Raw genomic sequence first — 24,862 nt, forward strand, 5'->3', positions numbered from 1 at the left:
GAAATGTGCATTTTAAATGTTGTACAAGTCAAAGTCTTGCATAATATATATTAACAGGTGGTCTACATTGAAATTTACATTAATTTCATTAAATTTACATTAATTGACTTATAGTTTTTTTCAAGCTGAAACTGATAAATACCATGTTCATCTCATTCTACAGTACAAATATACTCCACAGAAGAGGAGGATGAAGAAGAAGAGGAGGATGAAGAAGGAGTTGTTTTTTTTGATTTTTGCAAAAACACCTTAATCACATTCAAACATTTTACAATTTTACATTAGAAAAAAGCACTAAAGGGCTTCAGAAGAAGACAAAGATTTTGTGCTTAAAGACTTCAATCACATTCACAATATTTAACAATTTTTCATTAGATGAAACTTCAAAAATACTAAAAATCAATAAAAAGAAATACAATTTAAAAATCAGTGCATTATATCAGGAAATTTGCAAGAGTGAGTTGATCATCAACTAAAGTCAGTCAGTCAGTCAGTCATCTTCAGATTACCGACGCTGTATCCGCCGCAGCGGGTCACACTCACTAAAAGCATGAAAGACTGTCTCACGAAGGGGACAGAAGGGACACTGGCTGGACACCGCAGGGTTAAAAACAGAGATAAAAGCATTGGAACCGATGGCACCATGTAAAATCCTCCACTGGAGGTCGGCTGTTTTTTTCTTGAGGGGAGGTTTGTATAAAAGTCTCCACTGTGGGTCAGGTCCATTTCCCGTCATTGTTTTGGCCCAAGTAGTGGGTTGCTCTGTCACACAGGCTTTTCTTGTTGATTATTTTTACACATTGTCTGTTCAGTATTTGTGTTGGCAAGAAGATTTTTTTTTGATTTTTGCAAAAACACTTTAATCACATTCAAACATTTTACAATGTTACATTAGATGAAGCACTAAAGTGCTTCAGAATGAGATCTTTTGCAAAAAAAAACTCCAATCACATTTAACATTTAGAAAATTTTACAATTTTTCATTAGATGAAACTTCAAAAACACTAAACACTCAAAAACATTAAACACCAAGAAACAAAGGGAAATACAATATAAAAATTAGTGCATTATAACAGGAAGTTTGCAAAAGTGAGGTGGTCATCAACTAAAGTGCATAGGACATTTTTGTACTACCAGATGTTCCTAAAGTTATTCAGGTCTTTTGTCAATTTATAGAAACCAAATTCTAGTTTTAAGCGACATCTGATGTTACAGCAAAAAACAGTATCTGCTTCTTGAACAGTGTTGTTTTCAACTCTCCTCTTCCTGGTCACATAAATTTTGCCTCTCCAGAAATAAAATTTAAAAGCTGCCACTTTCTCTGATTTGATCTATTGTACCCATACACCGCAGATGAATTTCCTGATGAATTTTCACTGAACAAATTAAAAACATTCGTTAGAAGAGTGAAGAACACTGCAAGTCTCCCACACTCACTGAAAGTATGAAAGAGTGTTTCACGAAGGGGACAGAAGGGACACTGGCTGGACACCGCAGGGGCGAAAACAGAGACAAAAGCATTGGAACCGATGGCACCATGCAAAATCCTTCACTGTAGGTCGGCTGTTTTTTTCTTGAGGGGAGGTTTGTACAGAAGTCTCCACTGCGGGTCAGGTCCATTTCCCGTCATCCTGTTGGCCCAGGTAGTAGGTGCTCTGTTACACAGGTTTTTCTTGTTGATCACTTTTACGCATTGTTTGTACAGTATTTTTTTGTTGGCCGTGTGCAGGCTGATCTGTCGTTCATCCCCGAGGAGAGGACCCTCCAGTTCTCCAAACAGGGGACTGATGTGGACCTCTGGGAAAGGATCTTTGCTGTCTGGTACAGTCCCTGTACTATAGTCCAGGAGGAGGCTTCTCTCCTTCCCGGAAAGTCTTTGCCTCCACAGTTGTAGCACCCTCTGAGCCACCCTGGTGGACTGGATGTTCAGCAGGGAGCTCACAGCCTGGGCATCCGCCAGCGCAGGCCCGGCGTTGTCTACCAGTTGCTGGAGGGTCACGGTCCTGGTTCTGCAAAGCGCTGCAGACAGACCAGGTGTGGCTCCACTGCAGACGTCCAGCCTGGCCCCATGCACTAGTGGTTCCCTCAGTAACCAGAACAAAGAGTCAGAGCTTTTTCCTGGGCTGCTTTTAAAAAGGGCCCATGACTTAAAAACACCATGATAAAACGGAGGCAAACCATTTAACTTTAGAAGCTTAGAGTCCATTAAAAACAGTGCAGCATCCAGGTCCAAGTGGCTCACTCGTCTGAATATGCAGCTGGCCACCTCTCTCCACGTCAGATCCGCTGGTCCGGTCAGAAACCGCTGGATGAACTGTAATCTGAACGTGGCTGTTCTGCTAGCCAGGTGGATGAGGCCCTGTCTCCCCTCCTCTCTTGATAAAAACAACACTCCTTGAGGCACCCAATGCAGCCCATCCCAGAAAAAGTTAACACGTTTGGTCTGGAAATCTGGCTAGAAACCCTGATGGGGGTTCCATACAGGCCAAGCGGTGCCACAGCTACCAGATTGTTTATCACTAAAACTCGACCTCTGTACGACATTCTGGGGAGCAACCATTTCCATTTCTTAAGTTTCCCTTCTATTTTGTCAATTACGCCCTCCCAGTTCTTCCTGGTTGTTGTCTCATTTCCCAGGTACACACCGAGATATTTGAGACCATCAGTCTTCCAACACAAGTTTTGAGGAAGAACCGGGAGGTTGCCATGTCACTCGCCAACAGCAAGGGCTTCACTTTTGTTCCAGTTTACTTTTGCAGCAGTTAAAACATTGAATGAATTTGTCAAACCCACCAGAACATCAACATCCCTTTGGTTTTTGATAAGAACAACAACATCATCAGCATAGGCAGATAAAAGAATGTTCTCTCTAACACCAGGTAAAATCAAACCATCGATGCTTTTGCGAATTTTACAGAGGAGGGGCTCCAGAGAGAGTGCATAGAGCATCCCAGACAGGGCACAACCCTGCCGGATGCCCCGATGCACCCCGAAGGGGGCACACAAACTGCCGTTAAACTTCAGAATACTCTCAACGTCACTGTACAAACACCTTGATCTTGGCAATGAACTCGGTGCTGAACCCAAACCTCTCCATAGTTGTCCAGAGGAAGCTGTGCTCAACACGGTCAAATGCCTTTTCCTGATCTAACGAAATGAGACCAGCGTTTATACCCAATGATTTGGACACCTCCAAAACATCACGAATTAGGTAGACATTGTCTGCCATGGACCTGCCGGGCACACAGTAGGTTTGATCCCGGTGGATGACCTGCTCCATAGCTTCCCTCAGCCTGGTAGCCAAAGCCTTGGACAGAATCTTGTAATCGGTGCAGAGCAGTGACACAGGGCGCCAGTTCTTGATGTCCTGCAGATTGCCTTTTTTAGGCAGGAGGGCAACGACCGCCCTCTGGCAGGACAGTGGCAAAGAGCCTGAGGATAGACTTTTGGTGAACACTTCCAGCATATCACATGCTAGAATGTCCCAGAAGGCTGTATAGAACTCAACCGTTAGACCATCGATACCCGGAGAACGTCGTCCCTGCATGTTCTGCAGGGCAGTGTGGAGTTCCTCTAACTCCAGCGGCCGGTCAAGTTGTGAATTTGTCTCCGTGGAGACCTGAGGTAGCTTTGTACAGAACTCCTCTAACAGTGGCTGGTTTTCCCGGTATTCACTGTCATACAAAGATGAATAAAAACTCACAGTTTGCCTTCTGATCTGTCCAGGCTCTGTCAGCTCCTGTCCTGTGTCAGACAGCAGGGAGTGGATCACGTTGGTCTGTCCATGCTTTTTTTCCAGGCCGAAGAAGAAGCTAGAGGGAGCATCCATCTCGGTGATGTTTTGTACCCTGGATCGGACCAGGGCACCCTGTACTTTAGTATCCAACAGGTCGGCTAAAGCCATTCTTTTGGACTTGAGGATTTCAGTACACCTCTGATTTCCTGTGGAAGCGCTTGTCTCCAACTCCACAATTTCAGCCTCTAGGTGTTTCATAGACCGGCAGGTGTCACGTGTGACGTTCAGAGTATCCTGTTGGCATAGGACTTTTATCTCTGTTTTGCCATAGTCCCACCACTGGCTAAGAGAGGTAAAATCAGCTTTTCTAAGTCTAAAAGTGCTCCAAAAATAACTGAAGATCTCTCTAAAGCCTCTGTCCAAAGCTAAAATTGAATTAAAATGCCAGTATGCACTCCTAGGTAAAATATTTCCCATCACAACGCGACATAAAACCAGAGAATGATCAGTATAAGCAGCTGGCATTATATTACAGTCTTTGAAAGCATTGAAATGGTGTTTAAAACAGTAAAAGCGATCCAGCCTGGCTAAAGACACCCTGCCTTCTGTCAGGTGGGACCAAGTGTACTATCGGCAGTCTGGATGCATCCTCCTCCACACATCCACTAGGCCATGAGAAGAGACCAGCCGTTTTAGAGTGTGTTGGGATGCTGGGTAAGGCTCTGCGTGGTTACGGTCTAACATTCCATCGTCAGTACAGTTAAAATCCCCACCCAAAATTAAAAAGTCTTCCGAACCACAGCTATCTAGCTTAGCTTGTATTATTTCTAGAAAGCCCTTCCTCTCTGCACCGTTTGTTGGAGCATAAATATTTACAAAAACCAGGGTGCGGTGTTCAAAATGTGCCTTCACTAAAAGACACCTCCCCTTTACGACATGCTCGATTTCTAGAGATGTTGGGTTAAAAGTTCTAGAGAACAGGAAGCCCACTCCACCACTCAGCGTGGTGTTGTTGTCCAGGATCACCTGTCCCTCCCACTCCTTCATCCAGTCCACCGCATTGTTGTCATCACTGTGTGTTTCTTGTAAAAACAGAACATCAATAGTTTTCCTCCTTGCTGTGTCAAAAAGTAGTGCTCTTTTCCTTTGTTCTCTGGCTCCATTTACGTTTAATGTCCCCACTCTAAAATAATCCATGATAAGGGAAAAAGTTAAAAGTACCTTAAAGTAACTACACACAGACAGCCCTATCAAACCTCAGTTGTTTGCGGACTTTACTCATTTTCTTTTTGAGTCGGTATATCTCTTGGTCACTGAGTCACTGAAGTGCCTCTGTTTTGAATAAGTTGTTTTGCCGAATTATAAAAAAAATAATTTATCAGGAAAAAACTGTTCCAGGTTCAGACCTTTTATGCCTTTAGTTTGTTGTAAAAACAATTTAAACATTTTTTCAGGGTACAAATCGTGGTTTTCACTGGCAGTGACTGGAGTGTGAGATAGGTCACTGCAGTCAGACATACATTCATCCCTGTCACTACTGTCTGGAACACTCGGTGTGTTCTCTAGTCGACCAGTTTTACGTCCGTCAGGGACAGTTAAAACATTCTTCCGCTTACCGCGGCGCCTGGCAGAAGCAGGAATCCATTCAGACTCACCCTCGTCTGTGATATCTTCAGGACCTGTCTGGCTTCCTGTGTCAATATTCTCATTTTTATCACCAGTCCCCTGCCTATTGTTACCTACTGCACTTGTCACCAGCTTAGTCTCACCCAGTGTACTGTCCTCACCCAGTACACCTGCCACCTCCATCCTCTCACCTATTTCTCTCACTACCTCTCCAGTCTCCCCCTGTTCACCTGTCAGCCCCCCATTGTCACCCACCGCAACTGTCGCGTCACTCATCTCGCTGGGCGCCGCCCCTCTCACCCATCTCTCCACCTGCTCTCTCAGCTACCCTGCCACCATCCTCACTTGTCCCACTTTCACTCCGCCCCCTCACGATATTACTGGTTTTCACTGCTCCTACCTGCATCTGACTCTCAGTCTCGTCCCTCGGAGCATCCCTCTGATCCGCATCCCCGATGCTTCGGCGCCGCGGAGTCGGAACGGGACGCCACGGAGCGGCGGTGGGAGCCGCCGTGTCACCGGGACCCAGATCGTTGACGCGTTTTGGACAGACGCTAACAATGTGTCCCTCCTCTCCACAGCCAAAACACTTCAACCGAGAGGAGGTGGCGTACCACGGGTAGTCATAGCCGTCCACTCTAACAACAAAACGGTAGTCAAATTCTTCCGTCCTGTTGTTCAGGATCATGGAAACCTGTCGGCGGTAACAAATGAGATGCCCCAGATGCGGGGACTTACACCCCATCGTGATTCTGGTAATTGGCGACACAACTTTTCCGTGTCGAGAGAGTTCTCTAACCAGGATGAAACAGGGGACGTTTGACAGTGTGACCGTAGTCGCTGGTTGCGACAGCGGCAAAACGGGTACAAACAGTCCGCCAACGTTTATCCCCCGCTCCACCAGTAGCTTTGCCTGTTCTACCTTCGCCACGAACGTGACGATTGCCTTGTTCACCCGGCCGGCAGACTTCAGTTCTTTACACCCGATAACTTCAACCACCGCTAGTGCTACCTCCTCCACGCCCAAATGGGACACCACTCTAATCCTGTGGTCCCTTGTCAGCGTAGTGAAATCAAACCCACCACCCGCCATGACGGCGTCTGAGTGGCCGCCAACCGGCACACACCTGGTCGGCTAAAAAGATATAAAACCTGAAAATAAACGACGTTAAACACGCAACACAAACACAATTAACAATACACAAAGAGTACAAACTCAAAAACAGAATGTGACGATATAAAAAATACTGAAAAATTACTCAGCAATGTCTCCACTCACCTCACGCACTCCTCACAAGAAGAAGAAGAAGATTTTTTGATTTTGATTTTGCAAAAACACTTTAATCTCATTCAAACATTTTGCAGTTTTACATTAGATGAAAGCATTTAAGTGCCTCAGAAGATCTTCTCCAAAAAAAACTCCAATCACATTTAACATTTAGAACAGTTAGAACATTTAGAACATTTTACAATTTTTCATTAGATGAAATTTCAAAAACATTAAACACTCAAAAACATTAAACACCAAGAAACAAAGGGAAATACAATATAAAAATTAGTGCATTATAACAGGAAGTTTGCAAAAGTGAGGTGGTCATCAACTAAAGTGCATAGGACATTTTTGTAACACCAGATGTTCCTAAAGTTATTCAGGTCTTTTGTCAATTTATAGAAACCAAATTATAGTTTTAAGCGACATCTGATGTTACAGCAAGAAGAAGAAGAAGATTTTGATTTTTAAAAGTACATTTATTCATAAAAGCCAAATTACAAGATAATCACGTTGACACAAAATCCAAAAGAGATTCACACAAAAGAAGAAGAAGGTTTACATGCTTAATGTCTGTCAGAGGATTAGCTTTAATAAGGCACCCTTGTCCTATAAAGCATTTAGGAATGCAATGTGTGAATCTAATTTATGAATTCATATTTGCTCGACTCAAACATTCTCATCCTGTCACCCGTTGTTGTTGTTGCGTCTCATCTCTTTTGACACTAGAGGCTACTGAAACAACCCTGCTCTCCTATAGGATATCATACAGTGCATATGAACCAGGGGGCTGTTGCGGATGTGTCTCATTACTGCCCAAGATTCACACAGACAATGATCATTTTATTGACCACAAACGGGCAACAGCTTTGGAGTGCAAAGTCCCAGATATTTGAACCATAACATGACATCACCTCAGTCTGCAATGAATGCTTTTGGAGTCGACTTAATGGGAAAACACAGCATATGCTTTCATGACTCTGGAAAATAAATGTGTACAAAGGTGATTTCTTTTCTGTTCATGACTCCCTCCTTTCACCCATAGAGCTCAGTTTATTATATTTATTCCCTAATTGGAAAGGTTGACCCATTTTTAATCCTTTGCTGTACTGAAACCCTACACAAGTTTTATATCTTCCACACAAAGAATTCCAAAACGTGTCATAAAGCAGATTAAGGCCAGAGGGATTGGGTGATGGTGTGGCAGAGGCTGCCTCTAATGAACTTCCTCTTACATGAAGGCCACCAAACCAGGCAGATGAGCTAACAACAGCATCTTACTTTAAAAAAGAAAAGAAAAGAAAAGCTGTTTCCTTATTTGCAACAGTTAAGCTCACAATGCAGCTAAATGTAACCTTCCACATCTGGCAAGCAGCCTCCCTGTTTTATGTCCACTTCTATGCAGGAATCAGTTGCCACGAAAAAAATATATGCGGTGCAGTGAAGCTCAGCAGGCAGCACAGCAAGACATTTAAACTGCCTACAGACACTGATTGAATCCCACTGGGGACATTATGGTGAAAGATATAATCCTCATGGAAAAAGCAATCCACACATTCTGAGTTAAACAATGGTGTATTTTCACAAGACCTCTCATGCCTCTCACACAGATGAAAACCAAACACAAAGCTTATAAAAGTGCTGAGTGACACATTTTGCTCTCCAAATTAAGACCACATTTACCATAAATATTGTTGCTTCCTATCCTTTCTTGTTTCCCCCTCCCCTTTCCTAGCTCCATTGGAGTAAACTGGAGGATCTGAGCTGACACAGCAACATGTTTCTCATGCATCTTAGGCCAGATAACACCAGGCAGAGAGAACAGCAGGCGCTGCAATGAAGTCTTACATGAAAGAAACAAAGGTTGATGTCTGCATCAAAACTGCCACAATGGTTTACAGTGACAGTGGCTGCAAAGAACTCTAATGTCTGCAAGCAGTACTAATCTGAGAGCTTTAACAGATATTGATTTACATCATGCTACAAAGAATAAATGCAATATAAAGTCCAATGCAATGCATTATGTCAGATAATGCATGTATTAAAACGTTTATGTACAGAAAAGACACAAACTGAAGCATTCACTCTGGAAGCCCGTCCTGCTTTCCTCTGAAATTTTATTTTCTCCCAAGTTGAAGTCCAGTGCTAAGATGTCACATAACCACAACATTTTTCCTTCTGTGGGCGTATGGAGAGTGGAAATGAAAGAGTGTATGGTGAGCACTAGCTGAGCTAAGAATAACAAAAGAAAGAGAAAAAAAAAGCGCTTCTTTGAGTTGGAGAGATTTCTGTTTATATTTTACAGGAGAACAAGACGAAGCCAAAAGAGCGCAGGTTTAAAATTACATTAAAATGGATGTGTGTATATCAATAGAAAGAGTGGATCCACATCTTCATCCTTAATTTTCCTTATTCAGCAAAATGCACGTCAGCCTCCTCATCAGCGTCAGGCGCACCAACACGTGGGGCCACAATAATAAGACAAATTCAGATGGATGCAAACTTGATTTCTACCTTTTCCCACTGACGTCAGAAGCTCGATAAACTTAAAGAACAATTTGTAGTCGGAAAATAAGATGCCCAATGATTTATCAATTACAGACAAAAAGCCTACAATAAAAAGCGCAATAGTTGCGAAAACGTCGTATTTCTAATTTACATTGAATAATGGTGAATATGCTGTTTCTACTTACTTATCAAGCACAAAATACAGGTCAAAAGCGCCCTGACAGGAGCTCTCCTCCTCCTCTTCTTCCGGCAGCTCCGGTTCGCCTCTTGCCTTTGGAGAACAGAGCAAAACTAATCCGAATAGAAGCAATACCAGACGCATCTTCAGCAAAAGTCTCGGCATAGTTTTTCTGCAGAAAAGTATAATTCCTTTGTGGATAAAAAAGAGAAACCACAGCACGTCAATGTCTTTTTACATCCCAGAGATGCCCTGAGATGGGAGCGCGTCTCTTTCATTCAGAGCTCAGTTTACTATCATAACCATCGGCCGGCTCGGAGAGAGTCATCCGGACCGATTCCGACAGAGGTACGATGGAACAGAACCCTCCAATTTTTAGCAGGGAAATGAAGCTGAACAAATCAGAACCTGTGCCAAGGACAGAAAAGCATTTAAAATGATGAAGTAAGTTGTTTTAAAAAAATGAAGAAAGTCGAATGGAGCTGTGTGACGCTGTGGTGCTGGAGAAACTGGGGCCCGTGGGGACAGACTGGGTTGAAATGGTCCAGGTTTCATGTTTCAAGCTGAGGAGGAGAGAGAAACAGGCAAAATAGGTCAACATCCCATTTAGCGCCTCCCTCGAGTGGCAAACTGCCGCATTTTTGCGGAAAATTAGCACATAGCAAATGAGTCGACAAATATGAATTGGTCCATGTTAACGTTTGTTGATAAAATCTAAACGTCACACATGCGTGAATGTTTTATGACGTGTACTGTACATTTATGGGGTGTCACCACATTTGTCCTCCTTTATCACTACGTGTTGGCTTTTTTTTTTTTTTTCCTCTTAACAGCTGTGAACTACACCTAGAGGGCCACCATGAACCATCATTTTTAATTGCAACATGCCAGCACATTGCCTGCAAGTTTGTTTGGGTATGCAAACTACCTCACTTCGACTTGCTTCAGCAATGAGTATCAGAACAAAAGTGGCTTTGCCTCGACACTGATCCTCCTAATGGGATCACTCCCAACCATATGGGACCCAGTGGGCTTATTTCACGAAGGCAGGGTTAACCTACCCTGAGGTAAACCTGTGGTTCTGGGTTGCTTTACCCTGAACTTGGAAAAACCAGGGATTTCGGTTTCACAAACGCGGTTCAGGGTTAGTTTTTCTAACCCAGAGTAAATTGACCCGCAGTTTAACAGACACAACAATTTGAAAAAAAGCCATCATCAATGGAGCCCCGATTCATCGATTCACCAAGACGATGGACGAGACGTGCACCGCAACGCTTTACGGAAGTCGGAGTACAGATTTTAATTTATGAATAGAAAGACTTTGAGGAAATTTTCAGAAGAAACAGAAAAGCGTTGCAGCTGCAAAGAAGAGCGAGATGTCGTGGGAGTGAATTGCTGCTCAAGTCGATGCGTAACTTCTAAGTCCGTTGCACTCACGGTAAAAATACGGAAGTAACAGGCTTCAAGAATAGTTTATTAATTCATTTTATTTAGATGCGATCCAGTGGGGGGAGAAGGGCACGTCAGCAGCTGAGAATGAAAATAAAAACATCGTTCACACAGGTCAGACTTCATCATCTCGTCATGGATCCTCCTCATCCTCATTATGTTTGATATTGTACAATAAATATTAAGAGGACGTTTGACTGTTCAGTTGTTTCATCGCCAACATAACGCTCTTTTCACGCACATAAATGCGCTCTCATCTATATCAGGTTCTGTTAAATAATGAAATACATTAAAATGTTTTATTGTTGTGTAGATAAAACAGTAAATTGGTTGATAAGGATATTCACACCATTGCGTACACCTATATTATCTAAGAACTGAAATCAAGAGCTGACATGTAGCTCGTTTGATACAGTAATAGCCAAAACTGCTTTAGTTCATACAACAGTGGCCATGGCATTGCGCTGCTTATAACCGTTTTAAGGTATTCCAGATTTTATTTTCTGTCTGTTTTAGTCACATGATACACACAGGAGTTAATATTGATTTTTAAAAAAAGAAAGAAATTAACAAGAAATTGAAGAAAACAAAGGAAGGATAATATTTTGTTACTGATTGTTCTCTTCCCATTGCTTCACATTCTGGTGGAATACAGACTGTGACATTTATACGCTACTGAAGTATTAAAAGATTCTCATCCCTTTTTAACAGAGCATGGATGGACAGTAGCAGAACAGTCCCAACTGCACAGACTATCACAGTGAAGTAGACACTCAGTGACCACCAGCGGTTCATTCTGTGGAATCCATATGTAACTATGTTTTATTGTCGTCCTCATGTACTGTATTCCCTCTATCTGCTAAAGAGGTTTATAGAATTCACTTTCTAAAGAAATACTGAAAACAGAAATGGTTTAGTAGGACCTCCAGATTAGGAGGACAGATCTGGACATAGAAATACTGGAGCACAAGTTAGAGGTGGGTAATGGTCACAGGTGAATCATGTTAACTATTAAAATGTTAAGTATTGTAACAATACAAAAATGTAGCCGCAAGAGGACACAAGCCAGTGTCTTATTGTGCCGGTCCCAAGCCCGGATAAATACAGAGGGTTGCGTCAGGAAGGGCATCCGGCGTAAAACTTTTGCCGAATCAAAGATGCGAATCAAACCTATGACTTCCATACCGGATCGGTCGAGGCCCGGGTTAACAACGACCGCCATCGGCGCTGTTGACCTACAGGGCGCCGGTGGAAATTGGATTACTGTTGGTCGAAGAAGGAGAGGAGGAAAGTGCGTTCGCTCGAAGAAAGAAAAGAGGAACACCAAGAGTATAAGACTGAGAGTAGGGACGTTGAATGTTGGAACTATGACAGGAAAAGGTAGAGAGTTGGTTGACATGATGCAGAGGAGGAAGGTAGACATACTGTGTGTACAGGAGACCAGGTGGAAAGGTAGCAAGGCTAGAAGTTTAGGAGCAGGGTTCAAGTTGTTCTATCATGGTGTAGATGGGAAGAGAAATGGAGTAGGAGTTATCTTGAAGGAGGAGTTTGTTAGGAATGTCCTGGAGGTAAAAAGAGTGTCGGATAGAGTGATGAGTCTGAAGCTAGAAATAGAAGGTGTGATGTTCAATGTTGTTAGTGGGTATGCTCCACAGGTAGGATGTGAGCTGGAGGAGAAGGAGAAATTCTGGTCGGACTTGACGAAGTGATGCAGAGCTTGCCTAGAAGTGAGAGAGTTGTCATTGGAGCAGACTTCAATGGACATGTTGGTGCAGGAAACAGAGGGGATGAGGATGTGATGGGTAGGTTTGGTATCCAGGAGAGGAACGCAGAAGGACAGATGGTAGTTGACTTTGCAAAAAGGATGGAAATGGCTGTAGTGAATACTTTCTTCCAGAAGAGGCAGGAACATAGAGTTACCTATAAGAGTGGCGGTAGGAGCACACAGGTAGACTACATCTTGTGTAGACGGTGTAACCTGAAGGAGATCAGTGACTGTAAAGTAGTGGTAGGTGAGAGTGTAGCCAAACAGCATAGGATGGTGGTGTGTAGGATGACTCTGGTGGTGAGGAAGATCAAGAGGGCAAAGGCAGAGCAGAAGACGAAATGGTGGAAGCTGAAAAAGGAAGAGTGTTGCATGACTTTCAGGAGGGAGTTAAGACAGGCTCTGGGTGGTCAGGAGGTGCTTCCAGATGACTGGACAACTACAGCTAATGTGATCAGGGAGACAGGTAGGAGAGTACTTGGTGTGTCATCTGGAAGGAAAGTAGACAAGGAGACTTGGTGGTGGAATGAGGAGGTACAGGAGTGCATACAGAGAAAGAGGTTAGCTAAGAAGAAGTGGGACACTGAGAGGACCGAGGAGAGTAGACAGGAGTACAGGGAGATGCAGCGTAAGGTGAAGGTAGAGGTAGCAAAGGCCAAACAAGAAGCTTATGATGACTTGTATGCTAGGTTGGACAGTAAGGAGGGAGAGACTGATCTATACCGGTTGGCAAGACAGAGAGACAGAGATGGGAAGGACGTGCAGCAGGTTAGGGTGATTAAGGATAGGGATGGAAGTCTATTGACAGGTGCCAGTAGTGTGATGGGAAGATGGAAAGAGTACTTTGAAGAGTTGATGAACGTGGAAAATGAGAGAGAACAAAGACTAGAAGAGGTGACTGTTGTGGACCAGGATGTAGCAAAGATTAGTCAGGATGAAGTGAGGAGGGCATTGAAGAGGATGAAGAGTGGAAAGGCAGTCGGTCCTGATGATATACCTGTAGAGGTATGGAAGTGTCTAGGAGAGGTGGCAGTAGAGTTTCTGACTGGGTTGTTCAACAGGATCTTAGATAGTGAGAAGATGCCTGAGGAATGGAGGAGAAGTGTGCTGGTGCCCATTTTTAAGAACAAGGGAGATGTGCAGAGTTGTGGCAACTACAGAGGAATAAAGCTGATGAGCCATACAATGAAGTTATGGGAGAGAGTAGTGGAAGCTAGACTAAGGGCAGAAGTGAGCATTTGTGAGCAGCAGTATGGTTTCATGCCAAAAAAGAGTACCACAGATGCAGTATTTTCTCTGAGGATGTTGATAGAGAAGTACAGAGAAGGCCAGAGGGAGCTGCATTGTGTTTTTGTAGATCTAGAGAAAGCTTATGACAGGGTGCCCAGAGAGGAACTGTGGTATTGTATGAGGAAGTCTGGAGTGGCAGAGAAGTATGTTAGAGCAGTGCAGGACATGTATGAGGACTGTAAGACAGTGGTGAGGTGTGCTGTAGGTGTGACAGAGGAGTTCAAGGTGGAGGTGGGACTACATCAGGGATCAGCTCTGAGCCCCTTCTTGTTCGCTATGGTGATGGACAGGCTGACAGACGAGGTTAGACAGGAATCACCATGGACTATGATGTTTGCAGATGACATTGTGATCTGCGGTGAGAGCAGGGAACAGGGGGAGGAGAAGCTAGAGAGGTGGAGGTTTGTCCTGGAAAGGAGAGGAATGAAGGTTAGCCGCAGTAAGACAGAGTACATGTGTGTGAATGAGAGGGACCCAAGTGGAAGAGTGAGGCTACAGGGAGAAGAGATCAAGAAGGTGGAGGATTTTAAGTACTTAGGGTCAACAGTCCAGAGCAATGGAGAGTGTGGAAAAGAGGTGAAGAAGCGTGTACAGGCAGGATGGAACGGGTGGAGGAAAGTGTCAGGTGTGATGTGTGATAGAAGAGTATCAGCTAAAATGAAAGGAAAGGTGTACAAAACTGTGGTGAGACCAGCGATGTTGTTTGGTCTAGAGACAGTGTCACTGAAGAAAAGACAGGAGAAAGAGCTGGAGGTAGCAGAGATGAAGATGCTGAGGTTCTCTCTGGGAGTGACCAGGATGGATAGGATCAGGAATGAGTACATCAGAGGGACAGCACATGTTAGAGGTTTTGGAGATAAAGTCAGAGAGGCCAGACTGAGATGGTTTGGACATGTCCAGAGGAGAGATAGTGAATATATTGGTAGAAGGATGCTGAGTTTTGAACCGCCAGGCAGGAGACCTAGAGGAAGACCAAAGAGGAGGTTTATGGATGTAATGAGGGAAGACATGAAGATAGTTGGTGTGAGTGAAGAGGATTCAAAGGACAGGGCTAGATGGAGGAAATTGATTCGCTGTGGCGACCCCTGAAGGGAAAAGCCGAAAGGAAAAGAAGAAGATTGTAACAATACAAAAACTAACTTTGTATTTGTCAGAAATAAAGATTACCACAAGAAATGCGTATTGCATGTTTTTATTGCCCGCTGTCATGGTGGTGATGGTCACTCTGAAATGATTCTGGCAGATGGTGCTGCTCTGCCGTCCTGGATAGAAGGAATCATCCTAAGGTGTCGTAGGCTCTCTCCTGTAATGTACTGTATAGTGTATTCATTAGATTGGATTACACAATGAAGACAAGCAAATTATTAAGCAAATCTGTAGATTACTGACCACATTACAGTCTGCTGCTCAGGTAAGAACATACAGTATATCCAAGAGTCAGGAACAGACCCAGACCTCCACGTCAGAAATGTAGTTGTAGCATCACATGATCTGGACAGATGTTTGTCTATGATGCAGTCTTGAATATGTTGAAACAATGTTCAGTCTACATGTACCTAAATGGGAATGTGGGTACCATCTGTGCAGGCAATTACATTGGGAAATCCTAAAGGAAATTAAAGTTAATAATCCAATTCTGAGGTTGTAGCACAATGTTATTAACAGAATATCATTTGAAGTTCATTTATCAGATTTCTACATTATTCACCTGCAATCCTGTGGAACTCCTCCTTGATGATTCTGATGGGTTTATCTCCAGGTAAATAGAAAAACTGGGGTACAAGTTTCAACGCGAGCTGCACTGAGCATCTCTCACATTGTATAGAAAAATTACCTTTTGCATATAAAAAATAAAGAACTGACCGGACCACTACCTACACACAGCACTGCTGCAGATGTGAGGATGGATCAGTACCGATCGGTACTGATCGGTACTGACTGATCATGAAGAGAACTGTCCGACAGGATATGACAGGACATCTGAACGCGATACCAAAAAAATTAAAAACTCTGGATTAATGCGGAAATGCCATCAAGGGGCTCCTCGTCAAATGGGCATGCTGTGTTCACCTCTGAAATACGGAGTTATTTATAAAACCTTACTTCGGTCAGACTCTCCGTCCGACTCACTTGTGAACAACACCCACCTCTAACTTTGTATTTGTATGTTCAAATCTGCCCTCCTAATCTGGAGGTCCAAAGAAACCATTTTTTATCTGTTGTCTGTATTTCATAGAAAGCAAATTGGATAAACTTCTGTAACAAATAGCTGGAAATACATGAGGAGGACATCAAAACATACAGTTGCATATGAATGCCACAGAAAGAACCGCTGCTGTTCACTGAGCATCTATCTGTACTTTGGATGTGACGGACTGTCCAGCTTGCTCTGTTAAAAAAAGATGAGAAAGTGTTGATCCTTCAGTGGAGGCTAAATGTCCCTCTGTATTTCACCAGAATGTTAAGCAATAGGAACAATCTGTACCAGAAAATATTTGACCACCTTTCTTATCTTCAATTTCCTGTTAATCTCTTTTTCTTTTTATCAATTATGTATTATTTGACTAAAAGATCAGTATGATCGGTACCAATCATAAGGAGAACTGTCTGGATATGACAGGACATCTGAACGCGATACAAACATACTTAATTCTCTGTGAATGAATGCGGAAAGTCCATCAAGGGGCTCCACGTCAAACGGATTTGACATATTCACCTCTAAAATACCTCTAAAAAAGGGGGTTATTTATTAAACCTTACTTCGGTCAGACTCTCCGTCCGACAGAACCAGGAAATGAAGCCGCGCGAGCGGCGGTGAAAGGGGTTGGGGTCAAAAGAAACCCTGGATTTGTGGAATAAAACCTGCTCCCGACCAGGTTATGTTCAGAGAGTGTGTTACTGCGGTAACAAACCCAGAGGTTCACTTTACCTACTTGTAACAGGCCAGGGTTACTGCTCTAACTCTGGGTTAAGTTATCCCCCTTTGTGAAACCGAGAACCCTGGTTTTGTCTGATTTCAGGGTTAACTTACTCTGGGTTTCCACTGCACCTGCTTTGTGACACGGCCCCTCCTCCAGACCAGGCTAGCTTCAGAGTCTGTTACTGTGGTAACAAACCTAGAGGTTTACCTCGTGACACAGGCTAGGTTTACTCCTCTGACTGTGGGTTAAGTTGCCTCCCTTTGTGACACCGAAAGCTGTGGTTTTCCCTGATTTCAGGGTTAACTTACCCAGGTTTTCCACTAAACCGGCTTGGAAATGTGAACCTGGGCCACAGTCAAGTGTTGCCACATTTTTATCTTATTTACAGTTGACTGTGAGTATGGTGAAGTTAACTTGTACTAGTTAAATACAAGCTAACTTGTATTTAACTAATACATCTAAAATACTAATACCAATACTGTATTAGTTAAATACAAGCTAACTTCACCATACTCACAGGCAACTGTAAATACGTCCATGTATGTGCAGCCTGCATATGTGTGTGTGCGCACTTGTGTTTGTGTCCAGAAGTCCTCAGTATTATAGTGAACACACGCACACACACACACACACACACACACACACACACCCACACACACACACACACACACACACACACACACACACACACACACACACACACACAGACACACACACACACACATACACACACATATGCCACATTACTTACAGTTGCTTATGGGTATGGTGAAGTCAGCTTGTATTTGGCTAACTAGTTAACTCTACTTCAATCTGTGTATGTGTGTGATCATGTTCACTGTGTTCTCGGTGTCATAGTAAACACATGCACGCACAAATGCAGGGCACACGTACACACAGCCGAGGGAAAGCCTATGTGTGCTTTCATCTGTTGCGTTGAACAGAGTGAAATGAGGGACATGAGGGACAGTGGGTTGCTGCAGAAATGGGAACTCGTTGGATGTGGTGCGTGGTTCAAAATACAAAATTACAATCACTATACATCATTTTCTGAAAATTTAGACAGCAGTAAGCGCTTGTTACATCCCACTTCAAAGCGGTGATGCAATTGTCAGTGTTTGTGTGTTCCCTATCGTTAATCACCCTAACCTGCTGCACGTCCTTCCCATCTCTGTCTCTCTGTCTTGCCAACCTGTATAGATCAGTCTCTCCCTCCTTACTGTCCAACCTAGCATACAAGTCATCATAAGCCCCTTGTTTGGCCTTTGCTATCTCTACCTTCACCTTCTGCTGCATCTCCCTGTACTCCTGTCTACTCTCCTCAGTCCTCTCAGTGTCCCACTTCCTCTTAGCTAACCTCTTCCTCTGTATACACTCCTGTACCTCCTCATTCCACCACCAAGTCTCCTCATCTACTTTCCTTCCAGATGACACACCAAGTACTCTCCTACCTGTCTCCCTTATCATATTAGCTGTAGTTGTCCAGACATCTGGAGGCACCTCCTGATCACCCAGAGCCTGTCTTAACTCCTTCCTGAATGTCATGTGACACTCTTCCTTTTTTAGCTTCAACCATTTTGTCCTCTGCTCTGCCTTTGCCTTCTTCATCTTCCTCACCACCAGAGTCATCCTACACACCACCATCCAATGCCGTTTAGCTACACTCTCGCCTACCACTACTTTGCTGTCACTGATCACCTTCAGATTACACCGTCTACACAAGATGTAGTCTACCTGTGTGCTCCTACCTCCACTCTTATAGGTCACCTTATGTTTGTCATGGTAGGTGTGGCTGTGCTGATGTGTGACAGAATGAACCGACCACAACTGGACCCAGTGGACACCAACCTTCTTGCAGCAAGTTTTGGAATCCAGAACAGGCTGCCGAGTGGAGACAGCAGGGAAGAGACACCATGGCATGGCTAGCAGCGTACGCCGGTATTCCAGCTCCAGCTTTTTTGCCCTACCCCGAGCCTGTTATAGTGCCGATTCCTGTCCCCGCGCATCGACCCCAGTCTGTTCCGGTCCCCACGCCTCGACCCCAGCCTGTTCCGGTCCATGTGCCCAGACGTCAGCCTACTCCTGTCCCCGCACCAGGATGCCAGCCTACTCCGGTCAACGCGCCTGAGTCTGTTCCTGCATCTGAGCCCAAGTCTGTTCCTGCATCTGAGCCTGAGTCTGTTCCTGAATCTGGGCCCGAGTCTGTTCCTGCATCTGAGCAAGAGTCTGTTCCTGCATCTGAGTCTGTTCCTGCATCTGAGTCTGTTCCTGCACCTGAGCCTGTTCCTGCATCTGAGCCCGAGTCTATTCCTTCATCTGGGCCTGAGTCTGTTCCTGCACCCCAGCCTGTTCCTGCATCCCAGCCCGTTTTTGGGACGTCAGAGGCCTTCCCTTGAGGGGGGGGCGGGGGAGTACTGCCACGGTTTGGTGTGGCTGTGCTGGTGTGTGGCAGAGGGAGAGGCCAAACTTGTGGGTCTGAGCCTCAGCCCCACACCTGTTGGTTCTCTCCACAACTGTTGCTCATCCACATACCCGTTGCTGGTCTTCACACCTGGACTCAATTAGGGTAGTTGTCATGAGGCTTTTTAAGCCAGGTTTGTGTTAGAGCTTGTTGCCAGTTCGTTCCTTAAGGTTGGTCCTGATGTTCTGTTCCTGCAGTTGTGTCCCAAAGTCTTGCCTGGTAGTTCTGTTTTGTTCCTTCCTTGTTCTGCCTGCATTTTTGTTTGTATTCTTGCCCGTGTCTGTTGTTTAAGTTGTGATTAAAACCATTGCCAAAAGCTGTGCCTACGGTGTCCTGCATTTGGGTCCATATCCTGCCTTCCGTGACAATGTTTCTGCGTCTTCTGGAAGAAAGTATTCACTATAGCCATTTACATCCTTTTTGCAAAGTCAACCACCATCTGTCCTTCTGCATTCCTCTCCTGGATACCAAACCTGCCCATCACCTCCTCATCACCTCTGTTTCCTGTACCAACATGTCCATTGAAGTCAGCACCAATGACAACTCTCTTACTTCTAGGTATGCTCTGCATTAATTCATCAAAGTCCAACCAGAATTTGTCCTTCTCCTCCAGCTCACATCCTACCTTTGGAGCATACCCACTAACAACACTGAACATCACACCTTAAATTTTTAGCTTCAGACTCATCACTATATCTGACACCCTTTTTTTCCCTCCAGGACATTCCTAACAAACTCCTCCTTCAAGATAATTCCTACTCCATTTCTCTTCCTATCTACATCATGATAGAACAACTTGAACCCTGATCGTAAACGTCTAACCTTGCTACCTTGCCACCTGGTCTCCTGGATACACAGTATGTCTATCTTCCTCCTCTGCATCATCTCAACCAACTCTAACTTTTCCTGTCATAGTTCCAACATTCAACGTCCCTACTGTCAGTCCTATACTCTTGGCATTCCTCTTTTCTCTCTTCCTACAAACACACTTTCCTCCTCACAACCAACAGTACTCCAATTTCTACCAAACCCTGTAGGTCAACAGCACCGATGGCGGTCGTTGTTAACCCGGGCCTCGACCAGATTTGATTTGTATGTTAACTTGGCAAAAGTTTTACGCTGGATGCCCTTACTGACGCAACCCTCTGTATTTATCCGGTCCTGGGACCGGCACAATAGGACACTGGCATGTGCCCTCTTGCAGCTACATTGCCTTCTTGTGGCTACATTTTGAAAAGGATGATTTGAGTAAAAAAGCAGAGACAGATTCTGCAAGCCATTCTGGTGCCATAAATGTGCTTCATCTTGTCATCCTATTGGTTTGTTTAGTAAAGTTGCCCTTCTTATGTTTTCATCAAGACCAGATGGCTAATCGCTAAAGTCAAACATATGATCCCAATTATTCAGGGACTGGTTTGTGTCTAGCATGGAGTCTTAATTCTTGAGTTGAACTAAAACGTGAAAAGGCTACCATGCCATGCTGAGATTGAATCCCCTGTTTTTCATCTGCAGGAGGATTCCTCTGGGCACTCCATTACAGGTCTGAACCCTGGGTGGATTTTGTCTATCTTGGCAAAAAGTAGAAGTCAATATATTCACACCATTATTGTTGAGTTAATACTACAATTTAACCAAGTAGTTTAGTTCTCATTTCCAGATGTTGGCTAAGAAGATATTATTGTACTGTTTCAAATTGATAAATTGAACTGCTGGATAGACACTCCATTCATGAATAGAAATATTCTATAGTATTTATATTTTCTGTCTGTGATTGGTCCTGTTGTGATGGTAGACATGACGAACACACACTCCTCTTTTATATTTCAGCATTTTTATTGCGTTCCAACACCGACATACACACCCAAGTAACCCCACGTGGCATATTGGAAATACAGTATATCCAGTGCACAGTGAGGACATCATGATGGTTTTCTGACCAGTGGATTACTTCACAGAGGTTCCAATTTCACAAACCCTAGCTAATATATTAAAATGAAAAATTAATTTGAAAGCATATTCATCTGAGTGTGATTTTATTTCCTCTCTTGGTTTTGTTGACAATCGCATTTACTTCTGGCTTGCAAAGTGCTTGTTGAGGATACCCTTGGCTGTCTCCAGAGCGGCGTCAGCAGAGACAGGTATGTGGGGTGCAATGCCAGCTCCCTCCCAGCCTGGACCAACAGTGGTGTCGGAATGGACAGTGGGGATGCTGAGGAAGATGTTAGACTCCCCAACACGGAAAATCAAGGGCGGATGGGAACCCCCAGCAGTGGTCTCTCCCACGATCATGGCACGCCCGTGCTTCTTCATTATGTAAGTAAACTCCTCTGCAGCACCAGCGGTTGCTCCGCTGGTCAGGAGGATTAGGCTTTTTTTTAAGCCGTACCTTTCGCCTAAGATAAAGAGTAAGATGAAGGGAGAGAACAGATGTATAGTTGTATGCAAAAAAACGGTCAACAATGAATTGAAATAAGTGGCATGGATGGATGAATATTGTCATACAATTAGGGTAGTGTCCCTATGAAGGCAACAGTGAAGGGGGAGTATAAGGTCAAGAACACTTTGGGGGCAATAACTTCAAAAGCATGAACAACACATAAGCAAATAAAGGTTTCTTGATAGCGTGTCTCCAAATGTAATTTAACTTATCAGGATGACTTTGATGTCTCTTACTTGAACAAGGTATTCCACAAAGACAGGTTCATAGCTTCTTAGTTCAAAGAGACACTTAATTTGTAAAGAATAAAATCCCATTCATGTTCTTGAACCTGTGACTAACTTTTGGCCCTTTCGGAGTCACGATACAGAAAACAACATTTTTATAGTTTTACACTCAGAAATGGTACATATAGAGCAATGTCAGTATTAATTTAAGTTGTTATCCTGACTTATAGTTTTCCTTTCAGCTGTCCTTTGACCTCATCAACTCCTATGGAAAACACTGTATGGGGTTCTTTATCTGTTTCCTGCTATATTTATGGTACTTTAAACAGTTAGTAAAAAAAAAAAACATTTTTTTTTTTTAATTACCAGTGAGTTCAGGGAGTGTCCAGAGATCTGTGGTGGTGCCAGACTGTCTGTCATATAGTTTGTCCAGTACAATCGGCTTTTCGGCATCAAAAAAGTAAGAGCAGAAGCCTGAGATGGCCGTAGTAGGACCTCCAACGTTGTTCCTGCAGAGACAGTTAAAACTTGAATAATCCTTTATAACATTTACACTCATACACTAATTTTATTGAAGAAGTGGTTTGCAAGTGATCTTGTTAGCCTTTTTTCCAACTTCAATTTTTCCCTTGTTGGTGGTTCATATTGTTTAATTATGTAGCTCATAGTCATCAATAAATGAATCCTTAAAAATAATCTATCTTTGCTGAGTAAGTGTTTAGCTTTCTGTTTAATTGTTACTTTTGTTTCCAAATTTGACTAACTGCATTATAAATAGAAGCTTTGACTTGCTCTCACTCTATTTTTGCTCAGTAAGTCTTCAGCTTTCTCTATGTATAATTGTTACTTTTGCAACCAAATTTGACTAACTGCATTATGAATAGAAGCTTTTACTCGCTCTGTGAACAGGATTACCTACCTGAGGTCAACGATCAAAGCATCCGTGTTGACGACTTTGTTCCAGACATGCTCAACAATAATCTGGGCAATGGCCTTGACCTCCTCAAAGTCTCCAAACATGTCAAAACGCAGATAGCCGATGTTGTTCTCAAATATGTCAGTCTGGAAGGAGACTTTGACCAGCTCAATGAACATCTCTGGGGAATAATCCTATGGGAGAATAATGGACAACATATTGCATTTAAAGGGCAGTAGTGGCTTTTCAGCCAATATTCAGGTAAATAGTTATCATACCACTTGTTGCACGAATATTTTTTCCACTTCTAATCCTTACGTCAGTGTATCAATACTTAGTAAGTAAGTAAATTTTTAAATTGAAACACCAGAGCATTTATGTCTATGACTGGAAAAATATAAGATAGGAACCTTTCTAATTATGTAGATATTAACAACATTAAAATTTTCTATTGTTTAAATATCGAGTGGCACAACACAACTACCCATCTGATGTACAGCACATAGTTCTCACCATGGGTGGAAGGGCTGGGGTGTTCCTGGTCATCATCAGGCTCTTGTCCCCTGAAAGGGTCTTTAGATCAGCAGACAGTTTTCTCTCAAGACCCTCTCTGGAGTCAATTGCAGCGTACTCTCCATTTGCTAGGAGCCCTCTCAACCTTTCTGCAACACTTGCTCCCACATCTTCAAAGGCATAGTTGTCAGCAATCAGGGTTGCTGATTCTTCAATGATGGCTGGGACTTGGTTGCGGAAGTTCACAATCTTGATGGCGGTAGCAAGAGCGTCCTCGGCATTGACTTCCACATTTGGGGTAACACCTATAATTTCCCAGGATGAACCGGTGATGGGGTTGATAGACTTTGCTGTTGGCATTGTAACATAGAAATCTGTATCGCCCACTTTGAATTTATCGAGTTTCACAGAGCCCCCTGTAGTCTTCTCACCCACGATTGTGGCCCTTTTCAGGTTTTGGAGACAGTAGGCAACATCTTCAGCAATGCCCTTGGTGTTTTTGCTAGTGAGGATAATGAGAGGTTTGGCCTCACCATATCTGTCCCCCAGCAGAGTGGGCAGAGAAAACAGTTCAGTTGTTGTGTTTGAGGGACGGTCATACACGCTGTCAATGTGAATCACAGGCTCGGCTTCAGTGAAATAAGACACTATGTAAGGAATCCCTGTAATGTCCCCACTGCCAGTGTAGCGCAAGTCAAATATGAGAGCCGATGTTGGCAGGATTTTATTCCAGACCAAATCTAAGAGTAAAGGGCCAATCTTGTCGGCGACTTCTTCTCCAAGAATGTGATCAATCCTCAGGTAGCCGATGTTGCCCTCCAGGATGTCGAGCTTTATCGATGTCTGGAGGACAGCAACAAGTTGCTCAGGGGGCAAGGGAGGCATCTTCGGGTGATCCATAGGGACATAGTTTGGCTCATAAGAGACCATCAGCCGCGGGTCACTGACTGTCGTCTGGACTCCACCACTGAGGATATTAGCCAAGGTTTCACCATCTGGGTTGCTCAGAATCTCGGTGTTGCTACTGGCTGCTTCAATGGCCTCCTTCATTCCCACCAGCTTCTCTGGTGAGCAGTAATTTTCCATCACAATTTTTGCCATATCTACAATCAGACTTGAAGAAAAAGATGCATTGATAAAATAATCATTTCCCAAAACTAGCAGGGATGCCACCACGAAGAGTACGTTTGCCATTTGTATTAGTTTAGTCTGACGAAAAATGAGTTGATTGAAGCAGAAGTTGTGCGGCCAAACCTCCTTCTCTGAAGAGGCTCTCTGTCAAATGGCAGTGTTTTGCATGTATAGTTTCTGTTAACACACACACACATAAGAGGATTTACCCCCGCAATAAACCCGTAATCGTATTATACTGAATTCTTCTGTAAGGCAATAACAACTTGCCATGTTGCCGAATGCAAGGCATACTGAAATCCCATTCAAAGTTATCTGTGTCAAATAAGGTAAACTTTGTGTCTGACAAAAATGCAGAAAGAGATTAAGGTTGGTGAAAATATCTGCCCTGCTTTAATAAGCTAGTTTTAACTAATTTAGCCACTTGTTGTCAG

At 43.6% G+C, this 24,862-nt stretch overlaps 2 protein-coding genes across 2 annotated transcripts in view; both read right to left on the reverse strand.

Moving 5' to 3' along the window:
- antxr1c (ANTXR cell adhesion molecule 1c) overlaps window positions 1-9,867 on the reverse strand; it is a 44,269-nt gene extending 34,402 nt beyond the window's left edge. The window contains exon 1 of the mRNA XM_068305594.1: window positions 9,326-9,867. Within this exon, the coding sequence (XP_068161695.1) occupies window positions 9,326-9,483 (158 nt within the window). The 5' untranslated portion in view covers window positions 9,484-9,867. The remainder of the gene's footprint in view (window positions 1-9,325) is intronic.
- Window positions 9,868-21,032: 11,165 nt separating this feature from the next.
- rbp3 (retinol binding protein 3) lies at window positions 21,033-24,589 on the reverse strand. The gene is made up of 4 exons (XM_068305615.1): window positions 23,298-24,589; window positions 22,788-22,978; window positions 22,235-22,377; window positions 21,033-21,597 (listed from the first exon to the last, which is right to left on the reverse strand). Exons 1-4 carry the CDS (start codon window positions 24,489-24,491, stop codon window positions 21,272-21,274), a joined length of 1,854 nt encoding a protein of 617 aa, XP_068161716.1. The 5' UTR covers window positions 24,492-24,589; the 3' UTR covers window positions 21,033-21,271.
- Window positions 24,590-24,862: the final 273 nt, after the last annotated feature.

This window comes from Antennarius striatus, chromosome 21 (genome assembly GCF_040054535.1).
Source record: "Antennarius striatus isolate MH-2024 chromosome 21, ASM4005453v1, whole genome shotgun sequence".
Lineage (NCBI taxonomy): Eukaryota > Metazoa > Chordata > Actinopteri > Lophiiformes > Antennariidae > Antennarius > Antennarius striatus.